The sequence below is a fragment of the Microcaecilia unicolor genome, chromosome 11, assembly GCF_901765095.1.
Source record: "Microcaecilia unicolor chromosome 11, aMicUni1.1, whole genome shotgun sequence".
NCBI lineage: Eukaryota > Metazoa > Chordata > Amphibia > Gymnophiona > Siphonopidae > Microcaecilia > Microcaecilia unicolor.
The window spans coordinates 64,971,688-64,985,622 of NC_044041.1; the positions used below are offsets into that span (position 1 = coordinate 64,971,688).

The window sequence follows — 13,935 nt, forward strand, 5'->3', positions numbered from 1 at the left end:
CAGGTACAGTAGGTATTTTTCTGTTCCTGGAGAGCTCACAATTAAAAACAAAACACAAACAGCTGAAGTGAGATTTAAACCTGAATCACCTGATTCTCAATCTACTACTCTAACCATTAAGCTAACCCTTTGTTCTGCATGAACATCTGTGTGGCCATTTTACAAGCTGGACGTTCCTATGCAGCTAAACAAACATCTATGTCCCTTGTTTTCCCTGTTCAAAATTTGCATGTTTCAGTTTGTAAATGAATGTTGATGTCAGACATTTCCATTTCCAGCACATGGATGTCCCACCTCGCATGTATTTTAGAACAGGCTGTTACACGTGAGATGGATGCCCATCCATGTTCCAAAGAGGATGTCCTTCTAAAATGCCACTCCACATAATAAGAGGCCTGGTAGGGGTGTTGGATGCTGTGTGTTCAGATACCGTCCTAAACAATAACGCATTATAAGCTAGGCAACCTAAAGCTAAATCCTAACTTGTAAATGTGTAGTGAACGAATATTGGTGCTTATACGTATCTGGGTAAACTGGACTGGAAAGTGGCTGAGTGGACATGATAAATGCCCTCATGGTTTACTCCTGAGTCTGAATCTGTTTAGTATTTTCATATGAGTTATTACAGAGATACTAGAAGGGAAGGTCCATCTTTATGCAGGTACCAGTAACACTCCAGATAGCACAGAAAAGATGAGAAGTGACCTGGGAACAATTAAGGCATGGTCAGGAGTTTGACAGCTAAATTTTAATGCAATTAATTGCAGAGACATGGATTTGGGGTGCAAAAATCCAAGAGTGCACTATACAGTGGAGAGGGTGAGATGCTGATGTATAGCAAAAAGGAGGAAGATGATAGAGTGATCGTTCCTGATGGTTGCAGAACACTGCTTCAAGGCAGTTAGAGGAATTCTAGGGTGTGTAGGGGAGAGGCATGTTGGATTAAAAAATACACACAACAAAAAGAAAATGGGGAAAAAGTCCTGGTTAATTGCAAATCAAGGCTCATAGGACTGTAACCCCATTAGAAGCTGGAAGCTCACAGGAGGAGAAAACAACCAAACTAAAAATATATGGGGAAAGCACATAGAATCTTTAGTGAGAAAGAAGGGAAGTTAACATGATGAGCTCTGTTACACTGTAGAAGGGAGGGAAAATAGACCATGTGGTCCTTATGAACTTTATCTGCTTTCCTTTGCTATTTTTCTCCAAGAAGAACATCTCAGAGACCTTTCTCACAATGAGAGGTCCTTACTATGTCTCTCTCAGTGTCAGAATTTCAGGCAGAACCTTCCCACAGCGGGATGCCACTTTTACAGATGCCAGGTGATCAGCTCTTGTGGGCCCAATGTTCAGGATGGCAATGGGCAACTTCTTTTCATAAGCAGCGAGTATAAACCTGTAGCCAGAGTAAACCTGTGAGGGTGAAATGCAAAGAGCTTGGTTAATATGAGGACAGATACCAAATCTGGATTGAAACAAGTTTGTAAATGTGCAGATATAAAGACTGCAAATTTGGTGCATGTAGTCACAATAACTTACTTAATCTATAGTTTTAATATACAGTATATTGTATGTACTAGTATTTATTTCCATAAGAAACACAGTTCAGTATGATGTGTCACGTTTTGTTTTTATTAGGGTAGGTGTGTATGGGAGTTTATCTTATTGTTGGAATACCCTTCCTGCCCTGTTTGTACCTGGAATTAGGTTGGAGAACAGTTCACACTGTACTGGAAATTTTATTTTAAAAAATTACTCTCACTGTCCATTTGCTTTTTGTCAAGAACTAGGTAGGTCCATCCTGGGACTATGCAGTTCATAATTATTTCAGCCTTGTCCTTAAAAACCACTTACAAACAATATACGACACTGCTTAAAATTATTTTTCATGACACTGACTACATATATAAATATATATAGTGGTGAGAAAGCCCAAATAAAGATTAAAAAAAAAAAGTACCAGCTGAAACAGCCTGCACACACACAAAAAAAAACCAACCTCCTAAAAACCAAGAGATAGGTTAATACTAAAATCATATCCATATAACCCACCACTGGGGTAATAGGACCATAAATACCACTTGTAAGAAAGAAAAGGGCAGCTGCCATATAACCCAGTGGTGGGTTATATGGATATGATTTTAGTATTAACCTATCTCTTGGTTTTTAGAAGGTTTGGTCTTTTTTTTGTTGTGCAGGCTTTCTGTTTCAGCAGGTACTTTTTTTTTTTTAATCTTTATTTGGGCTTTCTCACCACTAAGACTATAACAGCTTATATATATGAATACTGTGGGGGGAACAGAGGTATGTTTCACCCATACACTCTAAGGTGATGGTAACTGGGGATGATGAGAAAGAATTATGAACCCATGGAGTTGGAAATTAGTTAAAGTTACAAGGAACCCTCAGAAAACGAAGAAATGGAGGTGTGGGAGGACTAGCAGACGTGTGCATAAAAGATAGAAATCAAGAGCCTTTTTACATCATTTGTGTATAGAAATTTGCATTTAGATACAGAATCTCCCAGCATAGAGGTGAAGCTTTCCTGATAAGACTAAGAGTCTATGGAACTGTATAAAAGACTCTCTTACGACTGTTAGAAAAATACTAACTGATATCTGGTTTGATTATTTCACCTTAACTTTACAGAGAAGCAAGGACTTTACTACCTGGAAACCACTTAGCATAGAAAGGTTGTGCATAGTTATCAAGGTTATGCTAAGCTAGAAGGTTATATTATATAAAACAAATGACAACAAAAAAGGGAGGGTGACCACTGAGGTTCTAACCTTAGGATATTTATTATAAGAATTCAATGCTATATTTAAAAAAACATTACTTGAGATATTTCTGTATTTTGGTACAGAAGTTGTCTGCCTCAGGAGTCTTAGGAACAAATCAGTCTATCAACTTGTTTGTCAAAGTACAGCAAAATATGTAATAAACACCATAAAAAACATAATTTAGTATTTGTCAAAACTATGAAACACCAGTGTAGCAACTGCAATGCGATCTACAAAAAATATGGATGTCCAACTATAGGAGAATGTACTAGTATAGATGGCCATGATGATTATTTGTTTGCAGGAACTGCTTTTATTGCCTGCATATTATAACATGAATATTCTGAAAACTGATGAAGTAGACTCCAAGGATAGTGTTCAAAACCATTGCTTTCTTAGGACTTCAGCTTTCTAAACAGAAATGTAGTTATGTGCCCATGATTTCAAGCAGCAGTTCAAAGGTAGATTCTGTGGCATAGATTGAACACTTCTGTGGAATATCTGCATAAAAAGTTGGGGGTTTTTTTTATTTTGTTTTTTGCTTAAATAATTCTATTGAACATCTGATTTTTAAAAATGTTAACTTAAAATAAGATTTGCCAAAACTATTGTAATCATGTTTTTCCTACTGTTGTTAAGCCACTTGTTCTTACTTTATTCTCTTTTCTTACTCTGTTCTCACAAAGTGAACTCTGATCCTTCAGACTGATAACCTCTGAATGTTTTTGCTCTCACTACAGTTTGTCTTTTACTACCTGTTTTCTTAAACTGCCTCTCTCTCTCCCAGTGGTTATACCCATCCTGTCCTCTAGTTTCCCTCTCTCTTCTTTCTCTCACCCCTCCATCCTAACCCCGCCACCCCCACACTCCATTCCATCTCCGGTGTCCATCCAACCTCTAGTAACACAGCAACCCAGTAGATGGCAGCAGATAAAGACTGAAATGGCCCAGCCAGTCTGCCCAGTAAAGTAGTTTGGACTATAATTGTCACTCCATGCTCTTGCCCTGCCTTTACTCTAAATATTTTCATCCTCTCCCTCTTTTACAACTCCTTCTACTCCTCCTCACCAAAAGTAGGAAACAGCTCTCCATTGTGAACAGTTATATGAAGTGAAAGTGTGACTTTATATTTTTTTAGTTACATTTGTACCCTGTGCTTTCCCACTCATGGCAGGCTCAATGCAGCTTACATATACAGGTACTTATTTGTACCTGGGGCAATGGAGGGTTAAGTGACTTGCCCAGAGTCACAAGGAGCTGTACCGGAAGTGGGAATTGAACTCAGTTCCTCAGGACCAGAGTCCACCACCCTAACCACTAGGCCACTCCTCTGTTTTCCTCTAATAAGTTTTAGTTTAAGTAGTAAATACATCTTCATGCTATATTTGGGATTTCTGGGCCTTGGAATCTCTTCAGCTATGACTATCCACTCACTTGTAGTGAGGATCCGACGACCAGCACTGCATCAGACTCGGAAAGGTGTTGGTACACATCAGTCACTTTAGCTGGGCTCACACTGTCACCAAAGAATGTTACATCTGGTTTTAAGATTCCCCCACAAGTGGCACAAGCAGGGATGCGGAAATGTATTATTTGTTCCTCAGTGATAAAGGCATCACCATCAGGAGCCACACCCTGAACCTCTGCAGTCCACATGGGATTCAGGGCTATAAATCTATCCTGAAGCTCAGACCTTGCAATTCTGAGCCCACAACCAAGGCAAATAATCCTGCAAAAGAGGAAAAGTGACTTGGCACATCCCATTGATAACAGAGGCCCTCTTTCCACAGGCATTTCCTTCTATTTCCTCAGGGTCTTACTGAATTTGCTTTCTTCTGGGCTATTATATGATCAAAAGTGATGGAAAATGGAGAGGCTGGGACATAATGGGACTGCACAAGTTTACTTCTGCAAAGGAAGATTGTCTCCTGTTAACACATCCTTTGTTTTTAAAATCCTCAGTATCTTTCTCCCCTTCAACAAATATAGTTATTACTTGTCCACAGAAAGTAATACTTCTCTGTGAAATACTTTTGTCAGTTTCTTACTCATTAGGCTTGCTTGTATTTCTGTGCACTGTATTTAGTTCCCGTTTCTGTTGCAGCCAGTTCTATGATCTAACCCTCTCAAATATCAAATATTTTCTTTCTCCCACTGTTACACTGTTTATGTACTGCTAGAATCATATGCCATGCATATGCATATCCCGATGCTACCAAATAAAGCAATGCACTGGAACACACTTGGGTTGTATTACCCCTGGACATTTTAACAGGGTGGATTAGGATTCCTTGAGATAGTAGAAAATTATTGCTGGGGTTGGGGAAGGGTAGAAGTGGTGGTGAGGAGGGTTATTATAGCTGCTCACTGTTATTATTGTTTTCTATTTGTAATTTATACACAATAGTTGCACAGCATATTCCTTTTTTTTTTTATTTTAATTTGTACCTGAAGAGCACAGGTACAAATCAAAGTAGGGTATACACAAAAAGTAGCACATATGAGTTAGCTTGTTGGGCAGACTGGATGGACCATGCAGGTCTTTTTCTGCCGTCATCTACTATGTTATTATGTTACTTTGAATGATGGCAGTGCCAGAGGTAGGAGTGAGTGAGCATCAGTCCTGCCTTTCAACTTTGAGGTGGTGATGAGGGTCCAAAAGGTTCGGGTAGGGAAGGGGTGCACTAGACTACCAGGGATTTGATTAAATGTTGGGGGTAGGGCAGTCAGGTCAAGAGAAAGAAGGAGAGATGCTAGACTACCAGGAATCATTTGTTAAGATGGGGGAAGGAGGTCATGTCAAGGGTCTACTAGACTACCAGGAATTATTTCATGCCAGGGTCAGGTGAGTTGGGTCAGAAGGGAAAGGAGGGTCTATCAGACTACCAGGTAATTTTGTGATGTTGGGTGGGGGGATGCAGGCCTGGTAGCTTTTTCAAAAATGGCCTCCTTCCTGTCAGTGCATGAGCTGCGGATTACTGCCACGGTATGCACTGGTTTCTTCTAACAGCGCACACTTTAAACACAGCAGTAATCTGCATGCTTATTTATTACTGCATCACCACAGTATATTTTTTAGGTCATTTTGCAATACAATCTGCATACTTGGTCATCAGTGCACAGCTTTACCATGTGACTTTCTGCATCAGCTGCCTATAAACAACCAAGTTACAACTACTACTTTGTAAATACTTTTCTGGATAAAGGCCATATGACAAGGTGAAAGTAATGTTAAAGTCTGCATTCCTTTCTCTTCTCCCATTTTCACACATAAATCCCTCAGATGGTATGTCAAGTAATTCAGCTTGATTCTCTAAGTACTGTCTCTTCTGTCAGCACCCACAGCTCCCCCTTTCCTGAAAATAAGTGCTGGCCCTGGTCAGACTATTTCTGCACCACAGTGCTGTAGTCAAGCCAGGAGACTGGCCCATTGTTGCATGTTACTTTTTCAATCTGTTATTAAATGTCTGAATTCAGGACAACATAATAAAGTTCTTGCAGTAGGAATGACTTGAGAGGTAAAACGGCTTTTTCTCAATCTGCCTGGTCCCAGGAAAACTACTCTTCAAAATGCCTCTAGAATATGTGCTTTTTGATGCTGAGCTGATTAATTACTGATTACTTTTGAAGATATTAATTAAGCCCATACTTGCTTACTTTTATAGGTTCCTGTTAATAGTAATTGAGCTGGAACAACTAAATACCTGTGTGTGCAGCCATGCAGTTCTGTCAGGCACTGACTTCCAGCCTTTGTATGCAGAGCGTCCACATTTTGTGTCACCAACCAGTGCAGTTTTCCCAGTTTCTCCCAGTAGTTCAGAGCCCAGTGGGCTGCATTTGGCTCATGGGAAGAAAACTGGGACCAACCTAGAAAATTGCGTGCCCAGTACCGCTGCCTGGCACTGGCGCTCTGGATAAACTCTTTGTGTTGAATGGGCCGCCGATCTGTCTTCGCAAAGAGGCCCACTCCTTCTGAACGATAGTCTGGGATCCCTGATTCTGTGGAAATTCCAGCTCCAGTCATTACAAAGAGCTGTTGGGAAGAATAGATAAACTGCTGCAGCTGCTCCTGTTGTGCACAATCTAAAGGTGGGCTATTGGGTACAAAAGGCAGGCTTGAGGCAGTCTGTGTGGCCATAGAGGCCAGTCTGTGCTTCTGAAACCACCATCCTCTGAATCCTGCTGTTTTTGAAACATTGTGAAGTCTCATCTGGGATACACAAAAAAACAAAGACAAGACTGAAACATAAAAGGGATAACTTTGAAGATAATCTTCCGTATAAGTAAGCCTTCTGTTATTTTTGATTGAATTTTGCGCTTTTTATTTAACAGAGCTACATTTATTAATGCTTACAGGAAATGTACAAATAGACAGCAGCCAGAATTAATTGAGGCCTTGACATTTTTCCAGCTTGTGCTAATTTAGTCCCTTTCTATATATGCTATTGAGTGTGGGGATAATTTTGTAAGCAATTTGAACATGTAGAACAGCATAAAATGCCCAGGTGTATGAATGCAGAAAGTGTCATTTTAAAACAGTATGCCTATAAACATTCTCAAAAAGCTGCTTATTTTATAAAGGCCACATAGGTGCCTACAGTAATTCCCAATAGCTTACAAATGTTCTTGCACAAATTTATGACTGCTCCAAGCTAGATGTAAATATATACATGTGTATTTTCTAAATTAAGTGCATTCACCACAATGCCATGCCAGCTCCACTCCTGGGAATATCTACACATAAATTGCTTAAATGCAGGTGCTCGGTTGCTGTGCTACTTTTTTACTTATACCTGCATACAATTTTTAAAAAGTAATTTTAGGCATCTAAATAAAGCATGCTTTATATGTGGAAGTGCTTAATAACATTACCCCATAGTGCCTACTTATTTTTTTATTTTTATATATATATATATATATATAATTATTAACATTTGTATAGCGCTACCAGACGCACGCAGCGCTGAACACCTGACATAGAGAGACAGTCCCTGCTCAATAGAGCTTACAATATAAAAATAATACAGACAGACAAGACAATTAAGGGCGAGGGAAGTACTGGGTCTGTAGGAACAAGGGGAGGCAATTGAGTAGTAGCTAGGAGCCAAAAGCAGTGGTGAAAAGGTGGGTTTTCAGCATAGATTTGAAAACAGGTAGAGACGGAGCTAGACGTACAGGCTCAGGAAGTCTATTCCTGAGCCTGAAGTGTGTGTGTGTATATATATATATATATATATATATATATATATATATATATATATATATTAGTAAAAGAGGCCCATTTCTGTGTGAAATTAAATGGATGCTAGCAAGGGCTCCCTCACCCCCCCCCCCCCCCCGGGAGTTCCCTGCACCCGTCTTTGGAGTTCCACACCCCCATTCGTTCGTCTCTCTCTGTCCTCCGAGTTTGAGCCCCCTTCCCCTCGGAGTTCCATGCCCCCTCCCTCCCTGTCCTCTGCGTTCCAGGTGCCCCTCCCCTTCGCGTGTCAGGACCCCCCTTCCCTTACAGTTGCAGGACCCCACCTTCCGTTGGAGTAACAGGCTCCCACCTCCCATTCGACTTTCAGGACCGCCCCTCCCCTTCTGTCATCCCAAGACCCCCCCTCCCCACTCTGTCATCCCAGGACCCCCTTCCCCCTCTCGTCCCAGGACCCCCTCCCCCACCCTCTCTTGTCCCGTGCCCTCCAAGTTCCATGCACCCACTGTCGTCGCGAGTTCCACAACCCCGCGGCTCCCTCCCTCTCTCTCTCTCTGGCCTCCTAGTGCAAGCAGGACGTGTGCTGCTGCTGCCCCTGCTCTTCCTAAGTGCCGGCTGTTCTTTAAAACGTTTTACCTCCTGCTCCGCCGGCAACAGAGAAGTCCAGCACGCACGGAGGCCGCTTCAGACTGCCTTTGCTCTCGCTTCTGTTTCAGCTGTGCCTCTGGTCACGCCCTTCCGCAAACAGGAAATGAGGGCGGAACCAGAGGCACAGCTGAAACAGGATCGAAAGCGAAGGCAGTCTGAAGCGGCGTTCATGCGTGCTGGACTTCACTGTTGCCGGTGGAGCAGGAGGTAAAAAGTTTTAAAGAACAGACAGCACTTACAAAGGGCAGGGGCAGCCGCACATGTCCTGCTTGCACTCGGAGGCCACAGAGAGGGAGGTGCTGGGCGGTGGAAATCGGAGGAGGGAGGGTGGAACTCAGATGGGATTGGGGCCATCGGATGGGAGTGGAAGGAGGGAGGGAGGTAGGGGCTCATGGAAACAAGGAACTCGGGGGGGGGGGGGGGGATTCTTTACTCACCTCCGGTGGCTGGTGCTCCCTCTCACTTCCCATTGGTCCACCCTGTGACATCATCCCCTGGGCGGACCAATGGGAACTGTGTTACGAATCCAGGCATCCAGACAGAGGTGCAAATTATTATATAGGATACACACACACACACACAACGCCTTATTCCAGGAGGCAAAGACTGGACAGAGCAGTGGTGGAAGCTGCATCTATACATGCATTTATAAAATATATGTATACTAGTAAAACAGGCCCGTTTCTGCCTGAAATGAAATGGGCGCTAGCGGGCACGGGACTACCCCTCCCCTTACGCTACTATCCCTGGTGGTGTAGAGGTACCTGTTCGCTCAGGGCAGGAAAGAAAGAGCCCCCTGTTTCCTGACCATAGCACTGCTGATAGCTGCCCTGCTGCATCCTGTGCGAGTCCGGCTCTCGGAGTTTCAAAATGGCCGCCGAGAGTTGAAGTCTCGCAAGGCTGCGTCAACTCTCGGCGGGCATTTTGAAACGCCGAGAGCCGGACTCACACAGGATGCAGCAGGGCAGCTAGCAGCAGTGCTCCCGGCAGGAAAGCGGGGGCTCTTTCTTTCCTGCCCTGAGCGAACAGGTACCTCTACACCACCAGGGATAGTAGCGTAAGGGGAGGGGAGGTGACAGGGGGGAGGGAAGGTGATGGGGGGAAGAGGGGGTGACCGGGGGCGGGGCGAAAGGGGCAGGGTGATGGCCACGTCCTCGGCGGCTTGCTTTTGTTAGGCTGTGTGCGATTCGTTGGAAGAGGAGGAGTAGGGAAACACGCGGAGCGTATTTCCCTACTCCTCCCCGTTCTTCATTTGCATTCTTGTGTACTTGTTCCGCCCTCAACGTCATCACGTGTGACGCGAGGGCGGGGCATGGAGACATAGTGAGTGTTCTGGCTTCACCACCATGAACTTACGAACCGGTGTCTGAGTGGCTGCAGTGACGTCAGTGTCTTCAGAACTTTGAGGGTGCGTTTTATTATAGTAGATGTGCTGATTTCTAAAGGCACATACACACACAGTTACTTCTGCCTTGGAATAATTTATAAGGGCACACAAAACTACCCTCTCTGTTTTCCTAAAATTGTCTACCACACTTTTTTTTTGTTTAAAAACAGAGTTCAATCTCTAAAGACCATGCAAAAATCTATATCAATGTACATGATAACATTGTTAAAATCAATCTAGACAATCTACTAATAATCTACAAGTCAGATGTTGTAATACTCTAACAGCTGATTTTTGTGCAGCTTCCATTAATATGATTGCTGCTAACACATTTTTTTATTATTGTTACATTTGTATCCCACATTTTCCCACCTTTTGCAGGCTCAATGTGGCTTACATATAACCGTTAACAGCGTTAGCTGATGGTCTGAACAAATACATGGTATGAATGAATACAAAGTGATATTGTAGTAGAATGAGGTCCATGTAAGGTGTGGTAGGTGCGGTTGGGGGGAAATTAGAGAGGGAAAGGAGGAAGAAGAGATTTTGGTAAATTAGCTCTGATTAACCGAGACAGAGCACATACACCCAATAAAGGAGTGGTACTAAAAGGAGTATGAGCCTTTTAATGCCTCATATGTTTAAATCCTGGTACTAACAGGATGAAAATGTAAGTCAATTAGAACAAGGGACCTCATCCTCTCTCTCACAAGGCATACATACAGCCCTTCCAGGTTCTCTCTCTCTCCCTTCCTGCCTCTGTGACAATAATGCCACACTGGGCTCCCAACCCAACAACCTCCACTGACCAACATACCCTCCAGGACCCCCCTCACCCCCATGCCACAATCCACATTATCGACAAACTCCCCCACACTCCAAAAACATCCCTCCCCATGTCTACAGCCCCACAAGGCTCCCTATCTGACAACCCCCCACCCCACCACCATCCAGATTAAAACAAAACTGCCAGACCAAAATGCTCCATGCCCACCATTTATGATAATAAAGTATCACTGCCTTTGAGTAATAATTCACAATACAAACAAAAAATCTTACATAAAAATGCAGAATGTTAATTTTTGATGCAGAATTTTCCCAGAACATAGTAGATGACGGCAGAAAAAGACCCGCACGGTCCATCCAGTCTGCCCAACAAGATAAATTCATATGTGCTACTTTTTATTTGTACCTGTCCTCTTCAGGGCACAGACCATATAAGTCTGCCCAGCACTATCCCCGCCTCCCACCTCCAGCTCTGGCACAGTATGTCTGCCCAGCACTATCTCCGCCTCCCAACCACCAGCCCTGCCTCCCACCACTGGCTCTGGCACAGACCGTATAAGTCTGCCCAGCACTATCCCCACCTAAACTCGGCTAAGCTCCCAAGGATACATTCTTTCTGAACAGGATTCCTTTATGTTTATCCCACGCATGTTTGTTTGCTAAATTGTATGTTTTTTATAGAACAGGTAGGATAAGACTCAGTTTTCAGGCATTTTAATTTGGCAAACCAACTGGAGCCTAAACAGCTGTGGCCATGGGCAGAGCCAACTTCTTGCAACTTATGTTCAGCAGCACAGCACCATCTGTAACTGATGCTACACATGCCAGCAGTTGAAAGACGTTGCTGTTGTTCAAAACTCTTCAGGCTACAGATTGCAGAATTAAAATCCCCCCAAAATGAAATGCCCTAACCATAAAGCAGGAGACCCCATCTCCCCTGTTCTACCCCATCAGCTCATCCCCAAACCCTTTTGATGACCCCCCAACTCATCAGCCTCCATCCTCTCTCTTTCTCTCCTTGTCCTGTTTGTCCCTTCTCCTACGCTCTCCAGCTTACCTTCACACTTTCTCTGTCCCCTCCCCACTCCTTCTGTTACTTGAAAGTTTGGGGCATCATTTGTGATGATGCAGGTGTGTTGGAGGGGAGAGGGGCGGGGAGGCGATAGTGGCCTGCTGTTGACACGCCACTGGAGGTTCCTTTCAGGCTTTAGAAGAGCACAGTGCTGCCATGTCAGTGCTCTGAGGCCAAGTGGCAGCAGTGTAGCCTCTTTAGGGCTATGCCCTGGGTCAACTGTTCCAGTATGTTGGTGCCGTAACCCAAACGCCAATGCTTCCCTCCCAGCATGAGCGTTCGAGCATTGACAGTGCTGGAGGGAGAGCTTTGAGGATTCATGGGAACAGGCTGGTTGCTGAAGACCGCCGCCGATCCTTTGTGGCGTCTATTTTCCCCTAAGAGCAGAATTAGTTGTCTTCAGGAAGTTGGCCCTAAACGATCAAATTATAATGGTAATTGGCGGGGGGGGGGGGGGGGGGGAATGCTACCTGCAAAAATTCCTCTCACTTGCTAACCCTCTATTTTCCCTACTTCGGGCTCGGGGCTTGCACTTACTGCCACGAAGACCCAGGATACACGGCACTGACCCCGCCGCTTACGCACGGCAAAGGGAACCTGCTACTACTCTCGCTTTGCTTTTGGTACCGGTCCTGGTGCTATGCCGAACCAAGCATGAATGAGTTGACCTCGTTATAGCCAAAGAAAACCATAACCCAGCGACAGACGTTCCTCGCACGCACGCACGCACGCACGCATATCCCCGTTACGTTACTTAACCTGTCCCTTTTGTGACGCAACCTGGGACAAAGCGGCAGCACGCAGGAGCATTCATTATTATGTACTTTCCCAGAATGCCCTGTAAATATTTATGTACTTTAGGATGTAGAGATTTTGCAAATTTCCTCTTCATAATCCTTTATTCTTAGAGTTATTATGCTAGATCGTGCTTTTCAGTGTGGGTATTCCATAGCAGCGTAGTATGTAACTTCCTACGTGACCTCTCTCCATAACTATGAAAGGTTTCCAATGTGATGGGGCGGCAGAGGCACAGGTTAGTCAGTAGCTTTGCGCAGTGGCAGTATCGTAGCCAATGAGGTTTATCCGAGGCGCGATTATTGCTAATTGAAAACTTTTCCCAATACCCCGCCATGACGACTTGCAATATAGTCGGCACTGGCAATTTTTGACAGTCTCTACGGAGACTGAGAATGAGTCTTAAAAATTAGATGAATGTGTGTGGTACTAAGTTTGATTGTCAGAGCATTAATTGAGAGATGACACAAAACATCCAAATTATTCTGAATAATTCTTTTTGTTTTTGCTCATTTTTCACTTAGCACAAAACATTAAATTATTCTGAGTAATTCTTTCTGCTCTGTTTTCTCAGAACTACGTAAGTAACTAAACAGGCGTGTTTGCAATTTTTTTTATACCAAGATCAGAGCGTGTATATTTAGAATCCTGCAAACCATATACATTGTTATCCAGAACACACCATCTAAGACACTGGGTGAGAAATTAAAAAAAAAATGATCTACACACTAAGTATAAAATTAATATAAAAACATTTTTTTATTTGTGATAAAATTAATATAAAAACATTTTTTTATTTGTGATTATGTCAAACAATTATAAGAGAAAGTAAAATAAGCATGGTAAAATAAAGAGGTCCCACCGAGATTTGAACTCGGATCGCTGGATTCAAAGTCCAGAGTGCTAACCATTACACCATGGGACCAATGACGAATTTGGCCTGTTTCTTTTTTTACTTGAACTGTATGTCTTACTATAGTGCAGTGATGGGCAACCTTTTGAGCTTGGTGTGTCAAAATTCGCCAAAAAACCGAGCATAACTCGGGTGGGGTGGTGTGTCACTTCGAGAAAAAAACCATAATTTCGCAATATTTATAGTTTAAATAACAAAAATGTATAATTGTAATATAAAACTGTATTTAATAAACCAAAAACTAATTATTTAACTTACCTACTTAGTGACTTCTTTGTTCATCTGTCAGTCGGTTTCTTTTGTTGGTCTTGATATTATTTAACTTGTGTGGGGTGCCGTGAACTAAGATAA

General features: G+C 43.1%; 1 protein-coding gene and 2 non-coding genes across 7 annotated transcripts; 1 reads left to right on the forward strand and 2 right to left on the reverse strand.

Moving 5' to 3' along the window:
• On the reverse strand, window positions 1-12,602 carry SIRT4 (sirtuin 4). 5 transcript variants are annotated; one of them, XM_030219827.1, is made up of 4 exons: window positions 12,446-12,602; window positions 6,491-6,996; window positions 4,221-4,515; window positions 1-1,416 (listed from the first exon to the last, which is right to left on the reverse strand). In XM_030219827.1, the coding sequence occupies exons 2-4, from the start codon at window positions 6,994-6,996 to the stop codon at window positions 1,255-1,257; spliced, it is 963 nt and encodes a 320-aa protein (XP_030075687.1). In that variant the 5' UTR covers window positions 12,446-12,602; the 3' UTR covers window positions 1-1,254. The 5 variants fall into 5 exon arrangements, with proteins under 5 accessions (XP_030075687.1, XP_030075686.1, XP_030075685.1 ...); XM_030219826.1 differs by having other exon boundaries at window positions 12,414-12,602; XM_030219825.1 differs by having other exon boundaries at window positions 12,545-12,580.
• A 317-nt stretch (window positions 12,603-12,919) lies between these two features.
• Window positions 12,920-13,060, forward strand: LOC115481265. Its single transcript, XR_003943921.1, has one exon. It is a non-coding gene; the product is annotated as a U4 spliceosomal RNA (small nuclear RNA).
• Window positions 13,061-13,524: 464 nt separating this feature from the next.
• TRNAQ-UUG lies at window positions 13,525-13,596 on the reverse strand. The gene has a single exon. It is a non-coding gene; the product is annotated as a tRNA-Gln (tRNA).
• Between the last annotated feature and the right edge of the window lie 339 nt (window positions 13,597-13,935).

Excerpts from the sequence above, each read along its gene's own strand:
- SIRT4 (XM_030219824.1), bottom strand. The coding sequence starts at position 11,125 with ATGTTCTGGGAAAATTCTGCATCAAAAATTAACATTCTGCATTTTTAT. Across the intron at positions 4,516-6,490 it reads CTGCATGGCTGCACACACAG|GATTATTTGCCTTGGTTGTG; the intron begins GTATTTAGTTGT and ends CCTCTTTTGCAG. Across the intron at positions 1,417-4,220 it reads TCGTCGGATCCTCACTACAA|GTTTACTCTGGCTACAGGTT; the intron begins GTGAGTGGATAG and ends TCACCCTCACAG.